Here is a 22833-nt window from a genome sequence, read left to right as displayed (position 1 = left end):
AGAAATAATGGTCCAATCTGCCACAGTAAAAAGAAAGCAACTGCCTTGACTGCTCCATTTATAAGGGCTTGAAGTCTCAGGCTAGCCTGAAAAGTCTGTAATGCACCAAACAGGTAGTTCCTTTTGTAACAGAGCTGGCTAGGTTGACGTGGGGCTTTCAGTCTTTCACCCAGGGGAGACCTGCAAGCTAGCCACCCCCCCCCAACTCCCCGGCTAGTTAGAAACTGCTTCAGTTCAAGTTCAGTGCTCCTTCCAGTATCACCCTAGCCGTGTGGCTGGTGGGATATGCACTAGCACAGCTTTTCGACTTTCTTTTCCCACAGCTTGAAAAGCAGAAGTACCCTCAATATTCACAGTTACTAAAACACTGACTGCCTTTACGCATCCTGGACCCCTGAGGGCTGTGGTCACATAGCTTTTGCGCTGGGCCTGCAGTGGCACCAAACCTGTGATTTAGGTCCATGGGTCTCAAACTTCCTGCAGATCTGAATCACTTGGGAAGCTTTTCAGGCTTCAACTATCACCCAGGTCATAGCCCCTGCCAATTAAATCGTGACCCAGGCAGCAGTCATTTTTCTAAGCTCCCCAAGGTGTTTTGAATATGTAGCCAAGTCTGAAAACAAGAGGTTTTCGGCAACACTTGATTTAGCGGCAGGGACTGCAGAACAGTTGAAAGGTCATTTTTTGTTTTTTGTTTTCTCAGCACTGAGCAAACTGAAAAGCCAAGAAGTGGCTGGGATGCCCCAGCATTTCTGCCATTCCATGTCTCTCCTTTGTCTCACCTCTGACTAAGTCCTGCTACACTGGAGATCTGGGGCCAGGAGGAGCCCTGGCAGGGACAGGATGAAGAAGGATGTTAGTGGGAGGTGCTGTGCCGGGTGACGTCCCAGGGGATAGCCTCCTTTTAGAAACTCCACTGTTTCCTTGATATAACAATCAATGGGGCAAGTCACAGAAATGAGAATTAAAAACAGCCCAAGGAGGACGAATGCTCCTAAAGGGGAGAGGCATACACAGTCAACTATTGTCATTTGAGGTTTATGGCCAATGGCCCCAGAACTCCAGCCTGAACAGAGCTCATCTAACAGGTGCATTTTCTCCATAAGGCACCTTACAACCTGCCTGTGCTTAGGAACACAGACGGCCTGTCCGCACTGCCCCTTGGGAGCCACTTTCAGCAGCGAAACTGCCAACAAAAAGCACAAAAATGGGGGCACCTGGGTGGCTCAGTGGTTTAAGCCTCTGCCTTCGGCTCAGGTCATGGTGTCAGGGTCATGGGATCGAGCCCCGCATCGGGCTCTCTGCTGGGCGGGGAGCCTGCTTCTCCCTCTCTCTCTGCCTGCCTCTCTGCCTGCTTGTGATCTCTCTCTCTTGTCAAATAAATAAATAAAATCTTAAAAAAAAAAAGGCGCAAAAATACAAACAACGTGGCAGTAAATAGTCCGTGAATAGACCCTTGGTTATAAAATGAGAATCGAAATGAGGAGGCAGAGTGTCCCCTCACCTCACCTCCACCGGAAGCATTATGTGTCAGATGACTCAAAATGTTTGCCATTCTGTGGGTGTCTGGGAATGACCACGAAAGCAAATTGAGTGCTGATTTTGAAGTTACAAATAAATGTTAGTGAGTAGGCGAATTTGCAGGTCTGGACTCTGAGTAACGAAGACTGATTGTATTTGTGTGTGGATTTTGCATCACTGTGCACAGAATGCGGGAAAGTAGAACTTCAGATTTACTTAAAAAATCATTTAAATTGTTGCTGAAGAGAAAATGCTAAGTAAGGATCTATTAAAAATCCAATCTAAAGTCACAATCTCATACAATTGTTTAGGGATTTGGCTACAAGTATATTTTAACTGCAATTTCAAAATTCCTCTGTAGGCTCCAGAACATTAATCTCTGAGTTCCAGAGAAGTAACTTTCTTCTTTTGGAGGAAAGTATCCATTGTTTTCCTTGTGTTGTTTTCTTTCTTCTTCTTCTTTTAAATTTTTTTTTTAGTGCTACCATGGGACTAACACATATCTGATACTTTACATGTAAAAGTGCTTTTATCTAAATTACACTGCTTTATAAGGTTTAATTTTATAAACATTTACTTTCATAGGCATTACCATGAAAACAGCATATGTTAGGGGACTGCATTTCTTCCCCCTGAATGATTCCAGTCTGGTATATAAATGGCTGGAATCAGGTTAACGGAAAAATTTAAATGCTGTGCTTCTTTTCTTTGTATTTTAATTCCTTATGGAAATGCGAGCTCTGGATTACCCAGGAAAGGATGATTTTAGCGACCTTGGGCTTCCTGCATCAGGGGCGTTGGCTGAGGTGAGTGCGCTCAATTCTAGACAAGCAAAAAGAAAGTCGGGGACAAGCACACACGGGCTGTAAAATGTCTGTGTGACCACACAGCGGCGCCACACAGGGATTCCAGGCTGCGAGGCTTAGATGACACGTGTCGGCCACCTGCCATGGACAGGGATCAGCAGTCACCTGAAAGTGGCAGAGCTGGGAATCCCACGGCCCAGAACGCTGTGTCCTCACAGAATTCTCTTTCCCTTCTGGCCCAGCCACGGGTTTGTGTGGTGGTGCGTGGTGCACGTTTACAGGGCTGGAGTCTGGCCAGCCGTCGGCCCTCCACGCTCGATTTCTCGGCAAGTCCGATAGTTTGGTGCAACGCCGGTCTGCAACTGGACTGCAACCAACCAGGCTTTGGGCTCTCGGTCGGCCCCAGCCTTTGGGGGATAAGAAAGAACCGCCTAGAATCTTGTCCTCTGCCCTCATGTAGCTATGGCCTTGTGGTCGACAAGTCCCTCTAAGATGCCAGGGATCACCTTTATTATCCTTTTTTTTTTTTTTTAAGATTTACTCATTTTTTTTTTTTTTTTTTTTTAGATTTTATTTATTTGACAGAGAGAAATCACAAGTAGATGGAGAGGCAGGCAGAGAGAGAGAGGAAGGGAAGCAGGCTCCCTGCTGAGCAGAGAGCCCGACGCGGGACTCGATCCCAGGACCCTGAGATCATGACCTGAGCCGAAGGCAGCGGCTTAACCCACTGAGCCACCCAGGCGCCCCTACTCATTGGTTTTGAGAGCAAAGAGAGAAAGGGGGCACAAGTGGGAGAGAGAATCTCAAGCAGACTCCGCACCCCGGGGGAGGGTGGAACCCCACATGGGGCTTGATCTCACCACCATGAGATCGCCAAACCAAAGAGCCGAAAGCAGGAGTCGGCGCCCCTAGGAAGCCCCTTTAGAAACGCAGCCTCGCGGCTTAGCCCGGAAATGCCAGTTGCCGGTGCTCACCCGCGGGCCGCATGCGCACAGACCGCGGTTTTGGAAAAAACCCAGCCGAGGGCAGAAACAAGACCCCTTGAGAACAGGCCACGTGGTTTCCAGGGACCCGCTGAGCTAGAAGGGCCGCGCTACGTGCTGGCGGCCGTCCCCGCCCCTGTCACAAGGCCCGGCGAGCGCGGCCGCAGAAACACCGGATCCGTCCGGGAACCTGAGGGAGGCCCCCGAGTCTCAGTCTCGGAGGAGAGGCAAAGTCTGGGGCCGCAGTCGTGCCCCTGGTCCAGCCCTGGCGGTGGCCCGGTGGGGAAGGGCTGCTGCCTCGCGCGCGCCCAGCGGGAACCCTCGCCCGGGAGCCCGAGTCGGGACACTCACCGCTGATGGGGTGGGTGCAGCCGGCACACTTCTTGGCGTACAGGTCGCAGAAGCAGCTCAGGCAGTAGGGGAACTCCTCGCGGGACGTGAAGCGCTGGCCCGACAGCGGCTTCTTGCACGCGGTGCACACGAAGCACTCCCGATGCCACGGCTGCTCCCGGTATGTGACGCCCCCGGTGGTGATGGGCTGGAGGAGGCAGGGAAGCCACGGTCAGCGTTCCAGGGGCCCCCGGGGAGGGGTGGTTCTGGGTGGCGCGAGAGCCCCCTCCTGAACCCGACGGGTGTGTGAGGGGAAAAGGCACGGAGACATGGCATGGCCACCCCTAGTGCGCACAGAAGGTGCGGGGAGGAGCGCGGGCAGCGAGGGATTGAACCGCGAGGGACCTTTCTGCGCCTGCGCGCACTTCTGCTAAGCACAGAGTGGGACTGCCTGGTGGTTTTCCTCTTATAATTTCCTAGCATTTTCTTTACTCTAGATTACTGTATTGCAAGGAGACAGTACAGGATACACAGAACCTACCACATACGCGAGCATTATTTATGCCATCAGCGAGGCTTCTCGTCAATCGCCCGCTCTTACTGATTTTCTTAAAAGATTTTATGTATTTGACAGAGAGAGCAAGCAAGCACAAGCAGGCAGAGCAGCAGAGGGAGAGGCAAAAGCCAGGCCCCGTGCGGGCTCAAGCCCAGCTCCCTGGGATCATGACCGGAGCTGAAGGCAGTCACTTAACCAACTGAGCCACCAAGGCGCCCCAACAGCCTGCTCTTAGTAGGTAAGCTTTCTGGGAGTCCAAAATTCGATGTGGATTTTCAACTGCGCAGGGGGCTTGGTACCCCTGGCCCCCCTGTTGTTCAAGGATTGACTGTATAAAGTCCCTTACATTTTATAGACATGATTTCCATTTTACAGGTGAGTAAACTGAGACCCAGAGAAATGCAAGGACTTGCCTAAGAATTCATAGCTAAAGACAAAGCAGGTGCCAGGGTTCAGGACTCTTTCTGTCCTATATTCTTTTCATTAAACTATAAAGTAATAATGATCATCCTACAAATATCCCCCTTGGATCAGAATGTACGCAAAATAAATTTGGCTGCAAAGTATCTGCTGGATACAGAGGGCAGGTATAATAAGAGGTTTGCTCTGCCTGGCACACGCCCTTGTCTTCCTTGTGTCTGGATTCCACGTCCCCCGGCTAGCTCAGACCTGCTCCTGGGTGTTACTGTCTCATAGCTTCTCTTCCTAAACACCAGCCTGGCTCCCACTCCCAGTTAGTTCAGATCATGCCCGTATACACTCTGCTGACTCTGTTCTCCTCCAAGGCACACTTGTCGATAAGCATTTGAATGTTGCCATTGGACTGCATTTCCCCCCAGACCCTAGTAGCCCCGAGGGCCTCCCTCCCTTAGCGGGTAATGGATGTGTCTGGCATGAAGGCTTTCTTGCGTCCCGATGAACACACACAAGGCCATGCTTCTCAGAGGATGCGCTACCTTCATTTCTGCGGCCAAACAAGGCAGCCATAAGGTTGGCAGGAGCACAGTGGAAGAAAAGCAAATGACATGAACTTTCCTTGGCTCCTGACGACAACAGGCAGACCAAACAGAGAGGGAGTGAGAGGAGAAGAGGCTTGCTGACATAAACACAGCAGGTTTGTCGAAGGAGGCAGGGATACACAGTAGATAAACAGCATAATCTTAGCGTGGGAACTGGGAGGAGGGGAATTTAAGATTGTAGTTAGTGTACCACTCTGCCCTTTGAAGAGGTGTTGGCAGGACGGGCACCTGACGCCCCGCTGACCCTTGCGTGGCACAGCAGCCAGAGGCCAGGCTGGGCCCCCACAGGCCCAACAGCAGAGTCTGTAATAGGGCCCGAGCCAAATAGTGTGCAATCGCTCTATAGTGGGCTCCTTTTCCCTCGGTAACCCAACAGCCAAGACAGGAGGGCACCAGACTGAGGGGGCAAGTGTGCAGCTAGCAACCTGGGCCCTGTCCATGGGGCACAGCCTCCCTTTGCTCCTCACGTTCCTCCCTCCCTCCCTCCCTGGAGTTTTCCTGTTCACTGATGGGAGTACAGGGTAATGGGACTGCTTTGGGATAATACGTTTTCCTCGCCTTTAATGTATGTCATAAACAGGAATAAATATTTGGCAATGTTCTAGAAGGAGGGAGGGACACGGGATTTTATCTCTGATCACGTTGTAGGAAGAAGGCCTGGAGTGGGGGGTCTGTCCGGGGGTAAATGCACATGCACGCAAGAGAATTTTGGGATGGGGGGCCAGCCCGGCAAGACTCCTATGCCGTTCAGGTACCATAGGTGTCGTCACTTGGGGGAAGGAGGGCTGAAGCCAAGGGCTGTGGAGCAAATGGACTGGAATGGACAAGGTCCAAGGGAGGATGAGAGATACCTTTTGGCACTGAACGCACTGCAAGGCGTACTGTTTCTCATAGCACGGCACGCAGAAGTTCTGGTTGTCCTTTGGGATGAAGCTCTTGGTGCCGATGGGCTGCTGGCAGCGGCGGCAGACGAAACAGGTCTCATGCCAGCTGCTGTCTTTGTACTCCATCTTGCGGGTACCTGTCATGAGAGTTGGGAAGAAGCAGCAAAGGGCAGAGCTGATGACACGGCTGGCTCGGAGTACCTGCCGTCCGCGTCTGGAACCTGCCCACGGGCTAGTTTGGTGACTCCAGCAAGTCACTTTAGCTCTCAAAGGCTCACCTTGAAATGGGCCTGTTTTGGAGAGGGCAGGGACTCTGTGTTTCTGGGTTCGCCCCTGTACACCCAACTTCCAGAACAATCTCTGTGCGTACTCAGTATGTAATTTGTCCCGAAGGAGGTTAGGAACATGAAGTAGAAAAAGTATCTGTCTCTGTCTCTCCGGACTGCAAAACAGAGAATTCTGGCAGGGCTCAGACTGTCTGGACAGAGTGGGAATTCCAGAGCTCAGTGGCCCATTAATGAATACTCTTCTGTTTTGCAGTGGGATGGAAATCGCTGGCGCGTACATGAACCTGGAGTCTCAGGCCGGAGTCCGCGAGGAGTCTCCATGGCACTCACTTCCTGTGACCTGCCGTGGAAACCAAGCCGAGATGTGTTGTAGCTCTACCATTAAAAGTGATGACTGATTGCTATCATTAAAAGCCACATGTGGGGCACCTGGGGTGGCTCAGTCTGTTAAGCGTCTGCCTTCATCTCCGGTCCTGATCCCAGGCTCCTGGGATTGAGTCCCTGCGTCGGGCTCCCTGCTCAGCAGAGAGTTTGCTTCTCCCTCTCCCTCTGCCCCTCCCCTTGCTTGCGTGCTATCTCTCTCTCAAATAAATACATTCTTAAAAAAATAAATAAAATCCACATGTGACACTCAGACATCCCATTTAGAAATTTTCTGATCTGATCTTGAGACATCGCATTTCCTTTCGAGTAACTTATCATTTGATATGTTTACATGATTTCTTCAAGGAGCTCAGGAAGTCCTAGAGAACTGGAAACGCTGTTTGGCTCACCCCATCCCCCACCACCAAGCCGGAGTCACAGTATTCAGTATTTGTTAATGTTTTTCCATACTTTTTCAAGAGAATAAAAGTATGCGTATTTACAGAAAGAAATGGTTCAAGACAGGTTGGTGTGCAAACCCCCTTTGCATGCAACACAAGGCAAGTTTGCAGGGAAAGGAGGGTAAGGACTGAAAAAAAACCCCCAAATTCTCCAAATACTTGAGTGGGCTCCGGGCCGGGCACCCCGCCTGCGGCCCATGCACGGTCCGCACTACCTCGTGTTACAATCAGGGTTTTCCTGGGGCACAGCCCCACCTGTTCCCTTACTTCAATTGTCTGCAGCTGCTTTCACACTACAGTGGCAGAATGGGTCATTGGGACAGAAACCATGGCCCTTGAGACCCCAAATATTTGTCTGGTTCTTTCTGGAAACATGTTAGCCAACCCTGGGCTCACTGCAAGTCTGGGGCTGAGGCATGTAGGATGCAATGGTTAGACGTCACAGTGGGATCAGGCCAAGGGGGAGTGAGGGTACGAGCAGGAGCCCCGGCTTCGAACCAGGGCTGCCTGGCATAATGCAGGCAGCCAAAGAGTCTAGAAACGCGCCAAACTTTAGCTTAAGTCCAAAGATGATATATATGGTCAAAATGATGGGCTTAAGGGCTGCATTTTGTCTGCTTCAAGGTTGACAAAGAGCTGTCCATCTCTCGAGAAATTAGGATATGTGCAGAGAATCGTTGCAAGATTATTTATTCGCTGTCACTTTCGGGTCACTTTCTCCGCTTCCTGTACTTCCAAGCCAGGGCATTTGGGCACCATCTTCCGTAAAGTATGTACAATACTCAGGTTGTGTGCAGGTGCCAGAAGCTAGGGATGGGGGGGGCATACATGGTGGGGGAGGCACATAACAGTTTTCAAAGCTGCAGAGTCCAGTCGTGGGGTGATGAGTCCTGACACAAGGAGAATTACACTGAGCAACGGAATGTCACGTAAAAATAGTGGAAGATTGGTGTTTTAAACCTAGAATGATTTTCTTTGTCTCCAGGGGGTTATCTTCCCACGTGTATTTTTGCCCCTTGCTCTTTTACTCTCCCACCTTCCCCTGATAAAGCAGCTTAAAAACCAAAGGATCTTGTCAATGAACAGAGGGCAACTGTATGCTCACTGAAGACGGCAAGCAAGACCGCGTGAGTCCGTTCTTGGTGTGTTGAGGAATAATGGTCTTTTATTATCACCAGTCAGGAGCCCTGGGGAGCGGGAGGGGGGTGAGGGGCGGCACTTGTATCCCTTTTGGGTGGTTTCCAGCAGCCTCCAGACACCTGCCGAGTTTATTGTACAACACAGCCAGCAGGGGGCAGCAAAGGTCCTTCTAACAGACCATACCATCTCTCCCGCAGATGGGAGTACAGGGTCCTGTTGAAGGGGTGTCTTTTTTCTGTTTCGAACAAGTGAGGACCGACTACAGTGGAAAAGGGTGAGTTCCTGTGAGTCTGCTCAGAGGAAGTAGTGCTCCTGCAAGGAGCAAACAGAGGCTCGTTTAGTAGCGGAGAAGCCCGGGAGCCTCAACCCTATGGCTTGTGGCAGTTTCTAGGTTCCTGGCTACTTCTGGGGGCTGTGGTCAGGTTTGAGTTTGTTAGTCAGCACAGACCTCTTGTTTTGTTTTACTTAAATTCATTGCCATAGCCAAGCCGATGACCTGCGTGCCCATGCATCATGATTTCCTGGTAGCACTTCCAAAAATCAGACCAAAGAAAAGTAGCACATGCTATGATTCAGCACATTTTTTTCCTTTTCTTTTTCTTTCTTTTCTTTCCCATCCCTTCCTGCTCCATTCCCTGGTCCCACCCTCCCCTGTCCTTCCCTGCCCTGCCCAACTTCTCTCTGTCTCAATCTGTCTCACCAGGCATCTACACACTCTGCCTTTGGTGCTGAGCCCATGTCCTCTGCCAGAGGGCCCTCCCTTTTGAGACTTCTCCATTGGTCGAAGAAACCCAGCTCATCCTCTAAGACTGGTCCAATGTGACCTCCCCAGGGTCCCTTCCCCACCCTGCCCCCATCATGGCGGGTATAAGACGGGCTTCTCTAGTCAAGTCTCAGTGAGGGGCAACGACTGGTGAAAAGTCACAGCCAGGAACAGGAAGGCTGAAACCCCAGCCTGTCAGTTTCTAGGTTTTCCCTGACAAATGGTTCAGGGAAGGAGCGCCACAGTGAGGGGGGAGCCTGGACAGACACCACAGGACAAGAAAATGGCATCTGTAGGACTGCTTTTGAATTTAATGTGACGCAGACCAGCAGGGGTGGGGGTGGGGAAACCAAGACTCCCCCAGCTCCCAAGTGGTTGTGCTCAGCGAGCTACTGCTCAGTAAAGAGGGACCCCCCACCCCTTCCTGCCTGTGTCCAACTCGCTCGGACTACACAAAGATGTTGAACAGGACATGATGCCAACACTGCTGTTCTGTCCTCCTCCTAGGGAGGCCCTGAGCACCCCATTCTGTGAAGGTTTATCCTGGGTGTCCTGTTACCCCACCTTGTGAATGAACCACCATTCACACCCGCCAGCTCCTGGCCCACCTTCTCTTATCTAGTTGAGAAGGTGGCTCGAAGCTCTGAGACCAGAGTCCTGGACAAGGTCCTAATCCTGGCTGGGCCACTGACAGTAGCCCAGGGGTCCGCCCCTGAACTTTCTGGTTTCTTTACAGCCGAGACAAGACAGGTGAACTTTAAGGTCCATTAAGCGTAAAACTGTCAATGCTCTTACAATTTTGTGGTGTGTGATTTAGCTGCTTCTGGTGACAAGTACCTGAGCTTGTGGGGGGGGCAGGGGGCTTCAGTTCCCCATGGTGAACTATCCAAACAGTAAGCTCCCTCAGGTGTCTGAAGGGTCCCAGGCCAGCCCCACAGGTGCAGGTGTCAGGGATATTCGTGACCTCCCACTGCCTCCCAGAGCTCTAGTGCAGTGGGACCCTGTCCCCACCTGGTCCTCCAGGTCTGCCAATGAGAGAAAGGGAGGCAGATGAGAGGGAAGGATTCCTTGCCAAAGGCCAGTGCACTGCTGAGGGGGAGCAAACGGTGAGCAAGCAAAACCAAACAAAAGGCAAACAGTGAGCTAAGAGCCCGCTGTTGGGGAGCAGAAGTCTCTGGCAGCCAGGGACCCAGGGAGGTGTGGAAGGGCATGGAGAGAGTCCGCTGTGAAGCAGAATGGAGACTCCCCTGGGCTCTTGTGATAACTCCATAAAGATTTACTTTGCTTTTAATTAATTTTGTGGTTCTCACCATGTCGGGACCACTCTGTCTCTGTGGGTGACTCCCTGTGGGGCAGGACCAGGGCCCAGCCCAGCTTTCGTTTCCATTTCACAGCCCCCATGCTGGGCCCTTGTCCCACACCTGCTGTGCTGAGAGGCCTTGGTCTGGGGTGGGGTGGGGTGGGGTTTGTTCCTTGCAGTAGTGTGGAATCAGTTATCTTTAAGATATATTCGGCAGCAAAATGTAGGGCCATGAGAAACCATCTTACTGAAGCCTAATTATGCCCTTGCCTTTTTGAAATGTATTCTTTCTTATCCAACTTATCTCCCTAAAATAATACTTACTGCACGTCAGTCTCTCGCTCAAAAACCCTTTGGCATCTCTTCACTGCCAAACACCAAGCAAACGAAAAATCAAAGGAAAATTCAGGGCCATGGCAAGCAGGCTTCCGCTAAAGAGTTTGGCTCTAAATGACCAGGGAAACCCTAATTCCTGTTGCACGTTGGCGTGAATCCAGCTACTGCGTGAAATACTGTGACTCCGCTGGCTGCCAGGGTTATAAAAAATCAACATTCAATCTGTTGATGCAACCAGCTCAAAACCCTCAACCCCAGCTCCTCTGACACATCTCATCACGACATGCACGAATACGGTGAATTTTTTTAAAAGTCACTCCTAAGGGACCTCTGTGTTTACTTCTATTTATTAAGGTACAGACTTCAAGCCCTTTTTCTTTTCCTTAATTTAATTTTTTTTAAGGTTTATTTATTTATTTTAGAGAGAAAGAGATTGAGAGAGCAGGCACAGAGCGAGAGAGTGCATGCGCTCGCACGGGGAGGGGCAGAGGGAGAGGGAAAGAGAAACTCCCGCAGACTTCCCGTCAGCTTGGAGCCTGATGCAGGGCTCAACCTCACAACCCGAGACCATGACCTGAGCCCAAACCAAGAAATGGACATTAAACCGACCGATAAAATCAGGGGTCTCTGATTTTATTTTCTGAGAGAGAGAGAGAGTGTGTGTGTGTACACATGCATGAGTGGGGGAGGAGGGCGGAGGACAAGGGAGAAAGAGAATCTTATGGGGCTCAATCTCATCACCTTGAGATCATGACCTGAGCCCAAATCAAGGGTCAGATGCTCAGTCGACTGAGCCACTCAGGAGCTTCCAGACCTCAACTCCTTTAAAACAACACTTGAAAGCTTCAGGTGTTTGATACCCCTTTTAAAAAAACCTCAACCAACAAACCAAACCTCAAGGTCTTAAGTGATTGTTGTTGAAACGAGTTAAGCTTGTGAATAGGACAAATCATCAGATACCTTGAACACCACGACAGGCGATAAATTAAGGAAATTCCCTTTCGAAATCACAAGCCTAAATCACGTACACTCTAATTTACTCCTTAGACCACGTTTTTTTATTTTTAAACCTGCTTCATCAGATTGAACACACGATTACTGTGGGTTTGATTTCTTTCTACATCCACCCTTAATTCCAGACCTCCCTGGGATGAAGGATGCTTCCCCGCTGCATCCTCAGGGACGATCCTGTGAGTGGGCACCCCTCGCTCCACCCCTGGGCAAGCTGGCTGGAGCTTCTCAGCAGGGCAAGGCTGGGCCTGACCAGTGTCCCTCCTGCTCCCATGATCCTGATATGGGAGAAGCTCGGCCGGTGCCCGCCGACCAGAGGCCTCAGGGCCGCATCTCTCCAAGCCCTCCATTTACTCACAGCAGGCTGGGTCCCCAGCCACCTGACTGGACTCCAGGGGCCTCGCCAATGCTTCATGAGACTCTGCCTATGGCGAGGGCCACATCTCTGGCAGACGTGTGCTGCGCAGCGTTTTCTCCTGGGTCCCTCGGATTCTCTGGTAGGGATGCCAGCTTCAAAACGTCCCACGTGGGCCAGAGACTAAAAAATTACCTATAACTCAGACTGAAACGCAAGTCTGTATTTTTGTTTTCTGACTCCGGCAAATCTCCCCTCTAGTAGCATTTACTGGTCACGCAGACGACAGAGACCATGGGTCGTCCGTGGTCTGTAAGCCAGGTGTAGCCATCATGCCTCCCTCTCACCTGCCCACGGTCCACATCTCAGTCCCTTCTCTGGGTGGTTAGTCTCCTTGCCCTTATTTTTGGATGTGCCTGTCAAGACTTTTTGCTGCCATATATAAAAATTCTATATGCTTTCAATCACCCAGTTTTTTAAAATGAAAGCTTCCTCTCTCCCACAGAACAGAACCAGCCAACTTTGCCCAAGAAACAAAGGACACCATGCCATCCTCCCCCGTAACAGCCAATCTCCTTATTACTTGTTTAACACTTGACCCCGCTGTGGTCAAGTCTGCATGCGTGGAGAATGAACATCTGTCTAGCACACGGAGCCCAGGAGGACGGGGGATGGGGTGAGCCGCCTGGGCTCACTACTCCGCGACTGCCCAGCTCCCAGCCCAGTGCCAGGCATGCAGTGGGGCCCAGTACCTCTTTGCTGAAATAGCCCAGCGAGGACGAATTCAGCAAGTGGAAGGGAAGAAAAGAGTAAGCATGCACTGTGGCACCGTGAGGAAGGAGGGTGCATTCCTGACCTGGCATGATGGTCTTCTTGCATTCCTGACACTTGGAGGAGTACTCGTGGGAGTAGCAGTCCGTGCACAGCAGCTGGTCCTCCTTGGCAGCGAAGGGCTTGTCCACCAGTGAGCTCTTGCACCGAAAGCATTGGAAACAGGCCTCATGCCAGTGTCGGTCCTTGTAGGACAAGTCCTGTAGACCCAGAGCATGTGACACAGTGAGAGGGTGGGGGAGGGGGTCGCAGATGCTCTGCTTGACCCACAGCCCCGGTGAGTCCTACACATCCCGGGGCAGAGAGGGAGCAGAGAGGGGCCGAGGCCCATGGGCATGCCTGGACCGTGACCTTGCTTGTGAAACGTGGAGGGCTGGGCTTTCCTCTGGCTGCCTTTTGGAACGACCATTGAGATGTGGGGAGGTGTGGATCTATGTGTCAGAAAGATGTGTTTTCCAGAAACACATGGGTTTCCCTGAGGTGTGGTCTGTAAGAAAGAGGAGCACAGAACATGCGATTCATTACTGCTTCTCATTGGCAAAACTGGCGAGAGAGAAACAGAGCACAGGGCTTAGCTCAGAAGGAACTCAGCAAAACCAAGTGTGAGAGCAGAATCCCAGGGACACCGGGCAGGACAGAGAAAGAGCTGCGAGGGCAGGGACAGGACTCTGGCTTCAGATGGAGGAAGGGGATCAGAAGAGACTTCTGGTACACCAGCTGAGTGTGTCTGGCCCATGGACAGCAGGGAGGCGGGCGGAGGGGCCGGAGAGGGACTTTCAGATAGAGACAGAGCATGAACACAGGAGAGAGGTCAGAGAGACGGGTACTTGACAGAGGTGTGGTCAGGCTGGAGGGACAGCCCAAGGCCCAGCAGGGGAATCCAAGCCCAGACTAGGGCCGGAGGGTCCTTATAATTCTGTACAGAGATTAAAATGGTCCTGAAGGCAGCAGAGAGGGGATGAACTGTTTAAATGGGAGGAGGGAAATCACCCTGTGCCTGACTGATTATTTTGACAAATGAAACAAAGTATAAACTGCTATAATTCGAGTTAGAGACTATATAGGCAAACTCATTATAAACCAGGAAGCCTGAATTTTTCCAGGAAGAAATCATTATTTTTCTCTTTCTGGGACACCAGTCAGGGATACTCATTGCCAGGCTGTGAGTTTGGGCACTTTGCAGCCCTGCAAGGTAAGTATTATTTTGGAAGCTCAGAGGAGCTCAGTGACAGGCACACAGTCACTCATGGGCATGTAGCTGAGCCAAGCAAGGTTCAAGTTCACGTCCCTTTGATTCAGAAGCTATTGGCAGTGCGCTACTCCAGGTAAACTCCTGGGTGAACGTGTGTTCGACCTTTCAAAAACTGCACCCTTGATGAGATCTATACATATCCACTGAAAACATTCAGAAATAATGCCACATTTTGTATGTAATGAATGCAGCTCAGCATTGCCTTTGTTGAGACTTTGAATAAAGTCAAACAAGCCACTAACTCCTTGTGCGGTAGGAACAGGAGTCCGCCTCCTGTGAGAAGAGTTGGGAGGTTTTGATCGTTATCATTGTGATACTACTGAACTACGGAATAAAGGCATTTTAACATTTTTTTGTTACAGAAGACGGTACTGGCAGTTTCTCAAAAAATTAAAAATAGGATTACTATATGATCCAGCAATTCCACATCTGGGCATTTGCATAAAGAATCAGACCTGTATCCATAGTAGCATTATTCGCCGTCACCAAAGAAGAGGAAGCAACCCAAATGTCCATCAAGGGATGCACGGATAAGAAAAAGGTGGTACGTACCCACAAGGGAATATTATTCAGCCCCCAAAAGGAGAGGAAATTCTGATGTGCAGGAAGCCTGAGGACATTAGGCTCAGTAAAATAAGCCAGACGTAAGAGGACAAATGCTCTAGGAGCACACTCATACGGTGGGAGCCAGAGGCTGGGGGACAGGGTCAGAGAAGTAGTGTTACCTGGGGACAGAGTTTCAAAAGCAAGGTGAAGACACCAGGAGGTTGGCCACAAGACAACATGAATGCGTGTGGCACTACTGTCCTGTGCTCTTCAGAAGGGCGAAGTTGATATGTTTCAGGTTATGTGTATTTCACCACAATTAAATAAATAGGTTTGACTATTATGCAGCAGGTGGGAAAGCCTTTGCCGATGTTAGGTGGTTTCCCTCTGTGCAGACCAGACACCTCGGAAAGATGGCCCCTGTGGAAAAGCTGCTAGCATTTTCCATGCTGTGACTCGCCTACCGCCTGGCTGAGTGGAGAAGCCTAGAAAGGGCTTGAGGGCTGAGGGGAGACAGTCCCGGGCCCAGCCCTGCGTGTGGGCTCTGCTGACGACATCGGCATAGACAGACAACGGCTACACAACATATTAGTGAAACAAGAAGGAAAGGAAATACAGGTTCAAGGAAACTAGCCTTCCTAGGCTCATCTTCAAAAAAATGGAGAGAGGAAGCTCAGTGGGCAATATGGTGACAGCAAAGCCACCAGACGTCACCACAGTCTCCACCCTGCTCAGCCAGGCCCCAGATGGAAGGAAAGAGTTGCCGAGGGTCAGCAGTGTCCATGGACAGTCGTGGAGAAGCTCGTCTCAATGCTCCCATGGGTGAGAAGCACGGCAGAAACCCATTTTTCCTCCAGCGAACCCGAGCACATGGCAGCTACAGGTAAACGGATGGGTTGACAGTCATGAGACACTAAAACGTGCTCCTTTCCACGCGGGGGACCAGCCACATGGCTTCTTTAGACCTCAGGCATCAGTGCAAGACTTCTGGTGCCCAAGCCATCACACATCGGCACTCTGGCCCATGCCGGGCCTGGCCTCAGAAGGCTCTTCGCCTCCTCTCCAGCTGACGGGCCACCTGCTCTGTGAGCTGCCCCAGCCGGGACGGCGTGGGGGGAGGGGGGGATGTCACACACTGCCCCGAGTGAGCACACTGCGACCGCCAGCCTGTGTCCACACCATTTTCAAAATCCTGCATGGAAACCCTTATCTAACTTGTTATGCTATCAGGTTTCCCTGTAGTTCTCCTTGGGCTCTCGGCTTGGGCTCTTTTTGGAAGTCAAAGCTAAACTAATGAACTCAGGTCACAGCTTCCTCTTGGACTCACTTCTTAAGAAAGCCCACAATATATAGGAAGTGAGAAAAGACTTTATGGCAAGAGGAAGGTAACTCGACACTGCCGGCTTGGCTTTCTAAAGGCACGCTGAGGTTTCTAGCCAAGACAACATTCTCTTCTGACTTTTGGCGTGGGGCAGGATTTTAGCTATAGGGGTCCCCAGAGCTGAGAGGTGGGCTGGCAACTACCACCCAAAGACCCGGACCACTTCTATGTGCCTGGCCCTGAGCTTCACATCACACTGAATCCTTCCCTCAAAGTCTTGGTACCCGAAGGCCCGTCTCCTTTCCTGTGTGCACAGCTTCAAAGAGACAGTTTTGGTTCTTAGGACCAACCTAGTCCATCTTACTTAATTCTGATACGTATGGAGTACGTTGTGCGGCCCCCAAGGACACAGTTTTGATGCTGGTGGTACAAGGTTAAGAAATATAGACTCACTGACTTTGAACCTCAAAACATCCTAGAAATATCATGGTTCTAAAGTCCTCTAGAAAGAGTGAAGGAGAAGGAAAGACAGAGTAAAAGAGAACAAAAGAGAGAAAGAGAAAGAAAGAAGGATAGATCTTTTACACATCCCAGAAAACATACCAAGGCTAATTATGTGCTCATGGAAATGTCATAAATTGCAGTAAAATGTTGATAAACAATGTAAGATTAGGCCCAAACACTTCCTTTGTGGTTTCATTATTTTTCCACGTCGGAAACATTCCTAATATGGGAAGCGCTCCTTGGTTCTGAACTTGCCCTTTCGGAGACTCCAGCTGAACCCGCGGGAGGGGCTGGTGGCCTGGCGGGACCCTCGAGCCCTCAACTGGCTCTAAGTGGCCCCAGGCAGCACAGTGGCCCTCCCTGAGGATGGTGCTGGCGCCACCCCTCCTGGGCTGGGGTGCAGTTCAGAGGCAGATTTCCCAAATCCACCCCTTCTCAAATCCACGCGATTTCACTTGATAGATGGATTTTCAGAGCCCTTCACGCTCTGCAGTTTGAACAGGTGTCCTATGCTTTGAGACCACCAGGGTGTCATGTTTTCAACCGAATGTTCCTTCAATTACTTAAGAACAAAGGTCCCGAAGAACAGACGGTGGCAGAAAGGACAGCACTCGCTGTGCGGAACCCGATTTCAGGTGTCCCAACCGTGGTAACTCACTTAATTCCCGCCACAGTCACAAAGCAGGCAACCCCATTTTCGGAAGTGGGAAAAGAGGCAACATAAATGTCTCCACACCTCAGCTGGTGGACGGTGAGCCCAGGCACATGTGGCTCGAGTCTCCCCTTGGGAGGGGGAGGTGTTGCTGCTGAGTGTGGGGTGCCTTTGGGAGTGTGCCTCCCTGGTACCCCTTTGGTTTTTCAGGGCCTGAGCGGTCCTTTCTGCGTGACCCACCTGGTCAGCCTTTTTCCCAGTTCTGAGGATCCTGCTTCCTTCACTTCCCTCTAGAAACAGATTTGTCTCTTAGGAGAGGAAATCCAAATACACAGACATATTTTCAGGGCTCACTACAAACTCTGCGGACAAATTACATGGAAACTCTACAAAGATGATTCATTCACTAAGCACTTAAAAATCACCTCAACAAATAAAAAAGTGCTGGGTGTGGGAGTTGGACAGTGAGGACGTGTCTGGAACATGTCTGGAAGAGTATCCCTTCCCACATCGGGGAGGCCTGCGTCCTGCTCCAGGGCAGGACGAACAGGTGTTTCCAATCAGACCTCATGCTTCCTATACTGGCTGTGGTCAGGAGCCTTCTAGAAGTACAGCACAGACAGCTAGATTTCCCGTGGAGAAGTAAGAGTCCCCTCTCAGTGCCCTGGCTGTTTTCTGCCCAAGGAACCCAGAGATTTTCTGATCCTTGAGAACTTTATAGACATCCACTGAGAAACTTATAGTTTGGTGGGGGGTGTGTGTGTCAAATTGAGTATCCATTCGATGTTTCCCATGTAATGATGCAAAAGCTGGAAAGTATGTTCCGGAAACACACTGAGCTGGCCATGTATCCCAGAGTTTGTTCAAGTCCCTGATTTGTGAAGCTCACAGGACGAGCAGCCCTCTCTGAGTTATGGGCCCCCCATACATGGTCCTTAGTTTCTCGACTTTTTTAAAGCCCAGAACGTAAGTAGACCCATCCAAAAATATCTGTCATCAGACCAATTTTTTTTTTTCTTTTGCTAGTATCTACAAATGTCCAAGAAAAATTTAAGGAACAGGGTAATGTTAGAGGAGCATGACCTGTTCTCACCTTTTCCACTGGTCCTAAAATGAATGATTTCTCCACTTTGAGAGCACATTTTCTCAGAGTTACTAAATAGAAATAGCAAATACAACAGAGTGAGTGTGTAGAAATGTTTTCAAACCTATGTGAGCTAATTACCGAAATGGGTCCTAAAGTCCCATCTATATAACATAAAAGTCTCTCGATGCCGGCAAACTAAGCCCGATTCCCATTGGCATGCCAAGATTTCAAATCTCTACACATGCGCGTATCCTTCAGAAGAGGAGCTGAGCAGGGATCCTCTGCTGTTTTCAGCCACGGGAAGGGCCAACAGATCTGACAGCTCCACGGCCCCATGGAGGCCCCTCCTGCCAGGACTTTCGGCTTTGCTTCCTGACATAACAGGAATGTTTTTCCTATCCTTGCTTCCTCCCCAAAGTCAACAACATCATTACTTCTGAAAGTCAAGCAAACCATCCCAAATATTCAAGAGCTCCAAAGAGCCAAGTCAAGAAAGCATCTCTTTTCCTTCCATAGTTCAGAAAACCACAAGGCATAACTCCATGTATAGTAACCGTGCATCAGGGTTGAAAAGTTCAGCACGATTAACGCCTGGCTTTGCAACAGTCTTGTTGATTTTGGCCTGGCTCACGGGATTCTTGTTTATCTGCTCATCAAGTGTGTGTTGAAGGGTAACTAGTTTTCAGGGTCTTTGCACTAAATCGTATTGGAAAAATGAGAAGGGACTGCTGCTTTGTTTTTACTTCAGCCGCTGGTCAAGGATGACTACCCCAAATATCCAAATCGTGTCCTCTAAACCAGCCTCATTCTTTGTCCAAATTATATTTGAGCCTCTCACCTACTTAAGCCCATTCCAGGTTAAATTTTTATAAGGGATCATTTCTCCCCGCTGTCTCTCAGTTCTTCCTCCAACCGGACATTTTTATTGATGTTCCCATAATGCAAACAGATTGAGAGACAGGGGGAGGCTTCCAGGGGGTGTGTGTGGAGGGAACATGCTGCAGAAAGAATAGGGAAGCAGTCTGATGGCGTTTATGAGATCATCAGCTGCTATTCAGAGTGCTGAGGCTCCTATCCAGAATGTAACAACCCCATCACGCTGGCACCTGTTTTATCTGCCTTTCCTAAAGGGGAAGATGGGCACAGAGGGGTCAAATAATCAGCACAAGCTCACACAGCTAGTGAGACACAGAGCTGGGACTGAATGGGGCAGTTTGGGGTCGGAACACTTATGCCTGGCCTCATAAATAAAGAAACAGGCACCAAGAGCCTTCGAAGAACCCATGGGGGAGAGCGAATCATTTATCAAACAATGCTAGAGACAGGACGGTTCCTCCTTTTTAGACAAGCAAGATCAGCCTCCTCTTGTTCAGGGGGCCCTGTCTCTGCACCTTCTGAAGTTTAGGCAAGCCTGCTACCACTCGGTTTCTTTTAGCCAGGCCGCCCCATTCCACAGCCAAAAGTTCCGTGGCTGCAGCCTGGTTGCTGGTTGCCCGCTCTGCAGAGGCTTTATCTCTGCTTAGGGCAAAGGCTTCCCTCCATGCAGGATGGAAGTCATTGCCCAGCCATCACCAAATACCCAGCAGCACAAAAGGGACTGTACTGCCTTCTGCTTCCCGCCTTTCCTGGGAATGATGTGATAGAGGAAAGAAATGTCACACCCGTGCACTGGCTGGGTCACTACCTGCCTCCCCATGGCAGGCATGGCCCGACCTGATCTGGCAGCAGCTACGAACTGATGTTCGTAACCACGGAGGAGACAGGCAAAGCCCCCTGCAGAGTACAAGGGAAGAGAGTGGGAGAGAGACCCCAAGATATCCCACATCGTCTTGAAATCCATTAAGCTTTAAATTCCTTTGGAGGTCCCCAAGGGACCCAGGTATGTACCAATTCCACGGCTCTGAGGAGGACAGTCCCTTAAAGTCTTGTCAAGTGTGTTTTAGCAACTGGTTAGCAGGTGAAGATGTTGGAGAACTTAGCAGCATGGGTGAACCTCTAGGGGGATTTCTGGGTGGTCCGGGTTGGAATAAGAAGTGCTGAGAAGCACGGGCCAGGGTCCTCAGCGCTCAGCCCCGGCCAATCAGCATGAATGACCCGTGGCCTCCACCGACCCTGTTGATGTCATCCACAGTGGGAAAGCTGGTCATCATCCCTCGGGCATGAGCTTTTCCCCTTGAAAAAGAAACACTACCAATCCTGATTTTCTCCCAGTGAGAAGAAAAGAGCCCCTCAGGTTCCCGTGAAGTTAGTGCTTTACAAGCCCATTTATCTGGGAATCAGTCCCGGGCCACTCATGTGCCCATTCACTCACCCAGTGCACGGGGCAAACATGAGTGAGACAGCACTGCCGTCTGGAAAGCCACAGTACTGGGAGGTGGGGGGTGGGGGGGTGCAGTGTTTGATCAGGACACCAACATCCACAACATAAGAAGTATGCTCAGAACACAGCATGGACGTCCTGGAAATGCACTCGCCAGGCATTACAGGATTAGGAGTGGGCACAGAGTGGCTGGAGGGAGGAGGCTCGGAAAGGCTTCTTGGCCGGAGGGGACAAGACCATCAGAGGGGGCTCAAGACACAGAATTTTAATGGGCACTAAGGGTCACCACACACAAGCCTGTTGTTTCTGGGGTGCACGGAGGGACCCCAGAGTAGTGGGCACTGCCTGGGGGGGGCCCCGGGGGTACCTTGCAGTCACAGCCGATGGGCTTCCCGCACTCCTCGCAAGTGCTGGCGTAGAGGGCCTCAAAGCACGCCACGCAGTAGGGGCTGTCCTCCCTGAGGATATACTTCTTGCCGAAGAGAGATTCTTCGCAATGGTGGCAGTCAAATCGCTCAGTCATCCTGACGCCCAGCCCTTCAACAGCCTATCAGCAAAAAGAAAAAGAACGTTCCAGTGAGCACACAGGGACGCTGTCCTACTGTCTGCCGTCATCTTTAGCCAAGGGGTGGGATCCCCTCTGGGTGAAGAACCGAAACTCACTTTTTCATTAGCTGTGATTTTTCAGAGATACTCACACACACACACACACAAAAATAAATAAATAAAAATAAAAAAATAAAAAAATTTAGCATGGGGGCAGTTTTGTGGTTTGCGTGCATTTCACTTCCTTAAAAGTCCATCCCCTGCCTGGCTGTTGTTGACGGTGTCACAAAAAGCCATGTGGACTTTGGATACAGGGAGAACCAGCACCAGAGCTCTCATCCTGGAAGGGTTTGTGTCTTCTTCAAACATGTGACCCTGCCTTACATCTTCCCTTTCTCCCTGTCCCCAAAATAGAAAGGCCGGGATAGAAACAATATGTTCATTTCTAAAAAAGGTTTTTCATGAGCTCCCCTTTATGATGCATAAGTTTAAGAGTAAAAAACCACAGTATCCAGAGGGAGGGGGTATTGGAGTTGGTAAATCTGAGAGGCCAAAAGAACATTACCCTTGACCTTGATGTGACATTGGGAAGTGCAAACTACACTTGCACCAGAACAACTGCTGTATGTCCCTGGGGGCAGGTCACTACTTCTCTATGAAGATATGACCCTTCAGCTGCCCAGGTATCCAGATACAGGATAAAGGGGAAGGCTGGCTTCCAAGAGCAGAGATTATCACAGGGGGAAACGCAGTGACCATGGTCAATGGCTCTTGAGGCAACACCTCAAACCTTCCAGAGAGGAACAAGAATGCATCTCCGTGCCAGTCACCCTGCATTTTTTCCAGGGTGTGCATGGAGTGTGCACTTGCTGGGTGGGGGAGAGGCTACGAGAAGGAGGTGAAGGGAAGGGGGAGGAGCTTCTCAGTCTCAGGTGCTGCTGTCCCCATACAAACATCTGGAACTGGTGGAAAGAATGAGGCCACCATGGGCGTACCTGGTGTGGAAACGTGCCTCTGCGGTGCTGAAAACATGAACTCAGTCTTCTTCAGGAATATGTTCTCTAGTGGCAATATTTCATTTGCTAAAAGTGAAAATTTTTAGAACTTGTTAACTAGGGACACTGACTCTGTAACTTTGAGCCATGTTTTGCGAAGTCTAAATACACGCGGTTCGATGTTCAGTGCTTTCAAACCATTTAAGAGTGAATTCCAGGAGAGCCCATGGTGCAAATAAATAAAGTATGGCTGCCTGGTTTATGACAACAACAAATTTGATAGTGTTTATTAATTGTGTGCTCTTTTGTATATAAGGTCTTGACAACAGTAAGCAAAGAAACATCCTTCAGGCTTCGGTACTTGGTGATTTCTGTGTTTACAGAAGAATTTTTTTCTTTTCCAAGAGTATTAAACATGCAGCTGGGACCCATATGGTAGGATCCGGCCTTCTAAATTGCTCTTCCCGGAGTTAAAGAAAACATTGTCTGGATATTCTTGTGATAACATTACAAGATGAGGCTCTTGTGCATTTGAATTATCCTTCTGAAACCCAATGTATAACTATCCTTTGTACTCAGGCCATCTTGGGTTGCTGCAGCTATATTGTCAGAAGATGCAAATGTTTTCCTGTAATTCCCTAGTTATTGGCCCTTGAAAGTGGCA

At 50.2% G+C, this 22833-nt stretch overlaps 1 protein-coding gene across 6 annotated transcripts in view; it reads right to left on the bottom strand.

Annotated features, from left to right (window-relative positions):
* Nucleotides 1-22833, bottom strand: part of FHL2 (four and a half LIM domains 2) — a 67648-nt gene that overhangs the window by 1462 nt on the left and 43353 nt on the right. For 3 of the 6 annotated variants that reach the window (XM_004764371.3, XM_004764369.3, XM_045077615.1), the window contains 5 exons: nucleotides 22170-22256; nucleotides 20996-21175; nucleotides 12972-13146; nucleotides 6067-6236; nucleotides 3662-3848 (listed from right to left, as the gene is read on the bottom strand). In XM_004764371.3, coding sequence (XP_004764428.1) covers nucleotides 3662-3848; nucleotides 6067-6236; nucleotides 12972-13146; nucleotides 20996-21151 — 688 coding nt within the window. In that variant the 5' untranslated portion in view covers nucleotides 21152-21175; nucleotides 22170-22256. The remainder of the gene's footprint in view (nucleotides 1-3661; nucleotides 3849-6066; nucleotides 6237-12971; nucleotides 13147-20995; nucleotides 21176-22169; nucleotides 22257-22833) is intronic. The other 3 variants (XM_004764368.3, XM_004764370.3, XM_004764372.2) reach the window with 1 other exon arrangement.

The sequence above is a fragment of the Mustela putorius genome, unplaced genomic scaffold, assembly GCF_011764305.1.
Source record: "Mustela putorius furo isolate JIRA1106 unplaced genomic scaffold, ASM1176430v1.1 tig00000224_pilon_pilon_pilon, whole genome shotgun sequence".
NCBI classification, from domain to species: Eukaryota; Metazoa; Chordata; class Mammalia; order Carnivora; family Mustelidae; genus Mustela; species Mustela putorius.
This window is presented reverse-complemented; position numbering and strand designations above follow the sequence as displayed.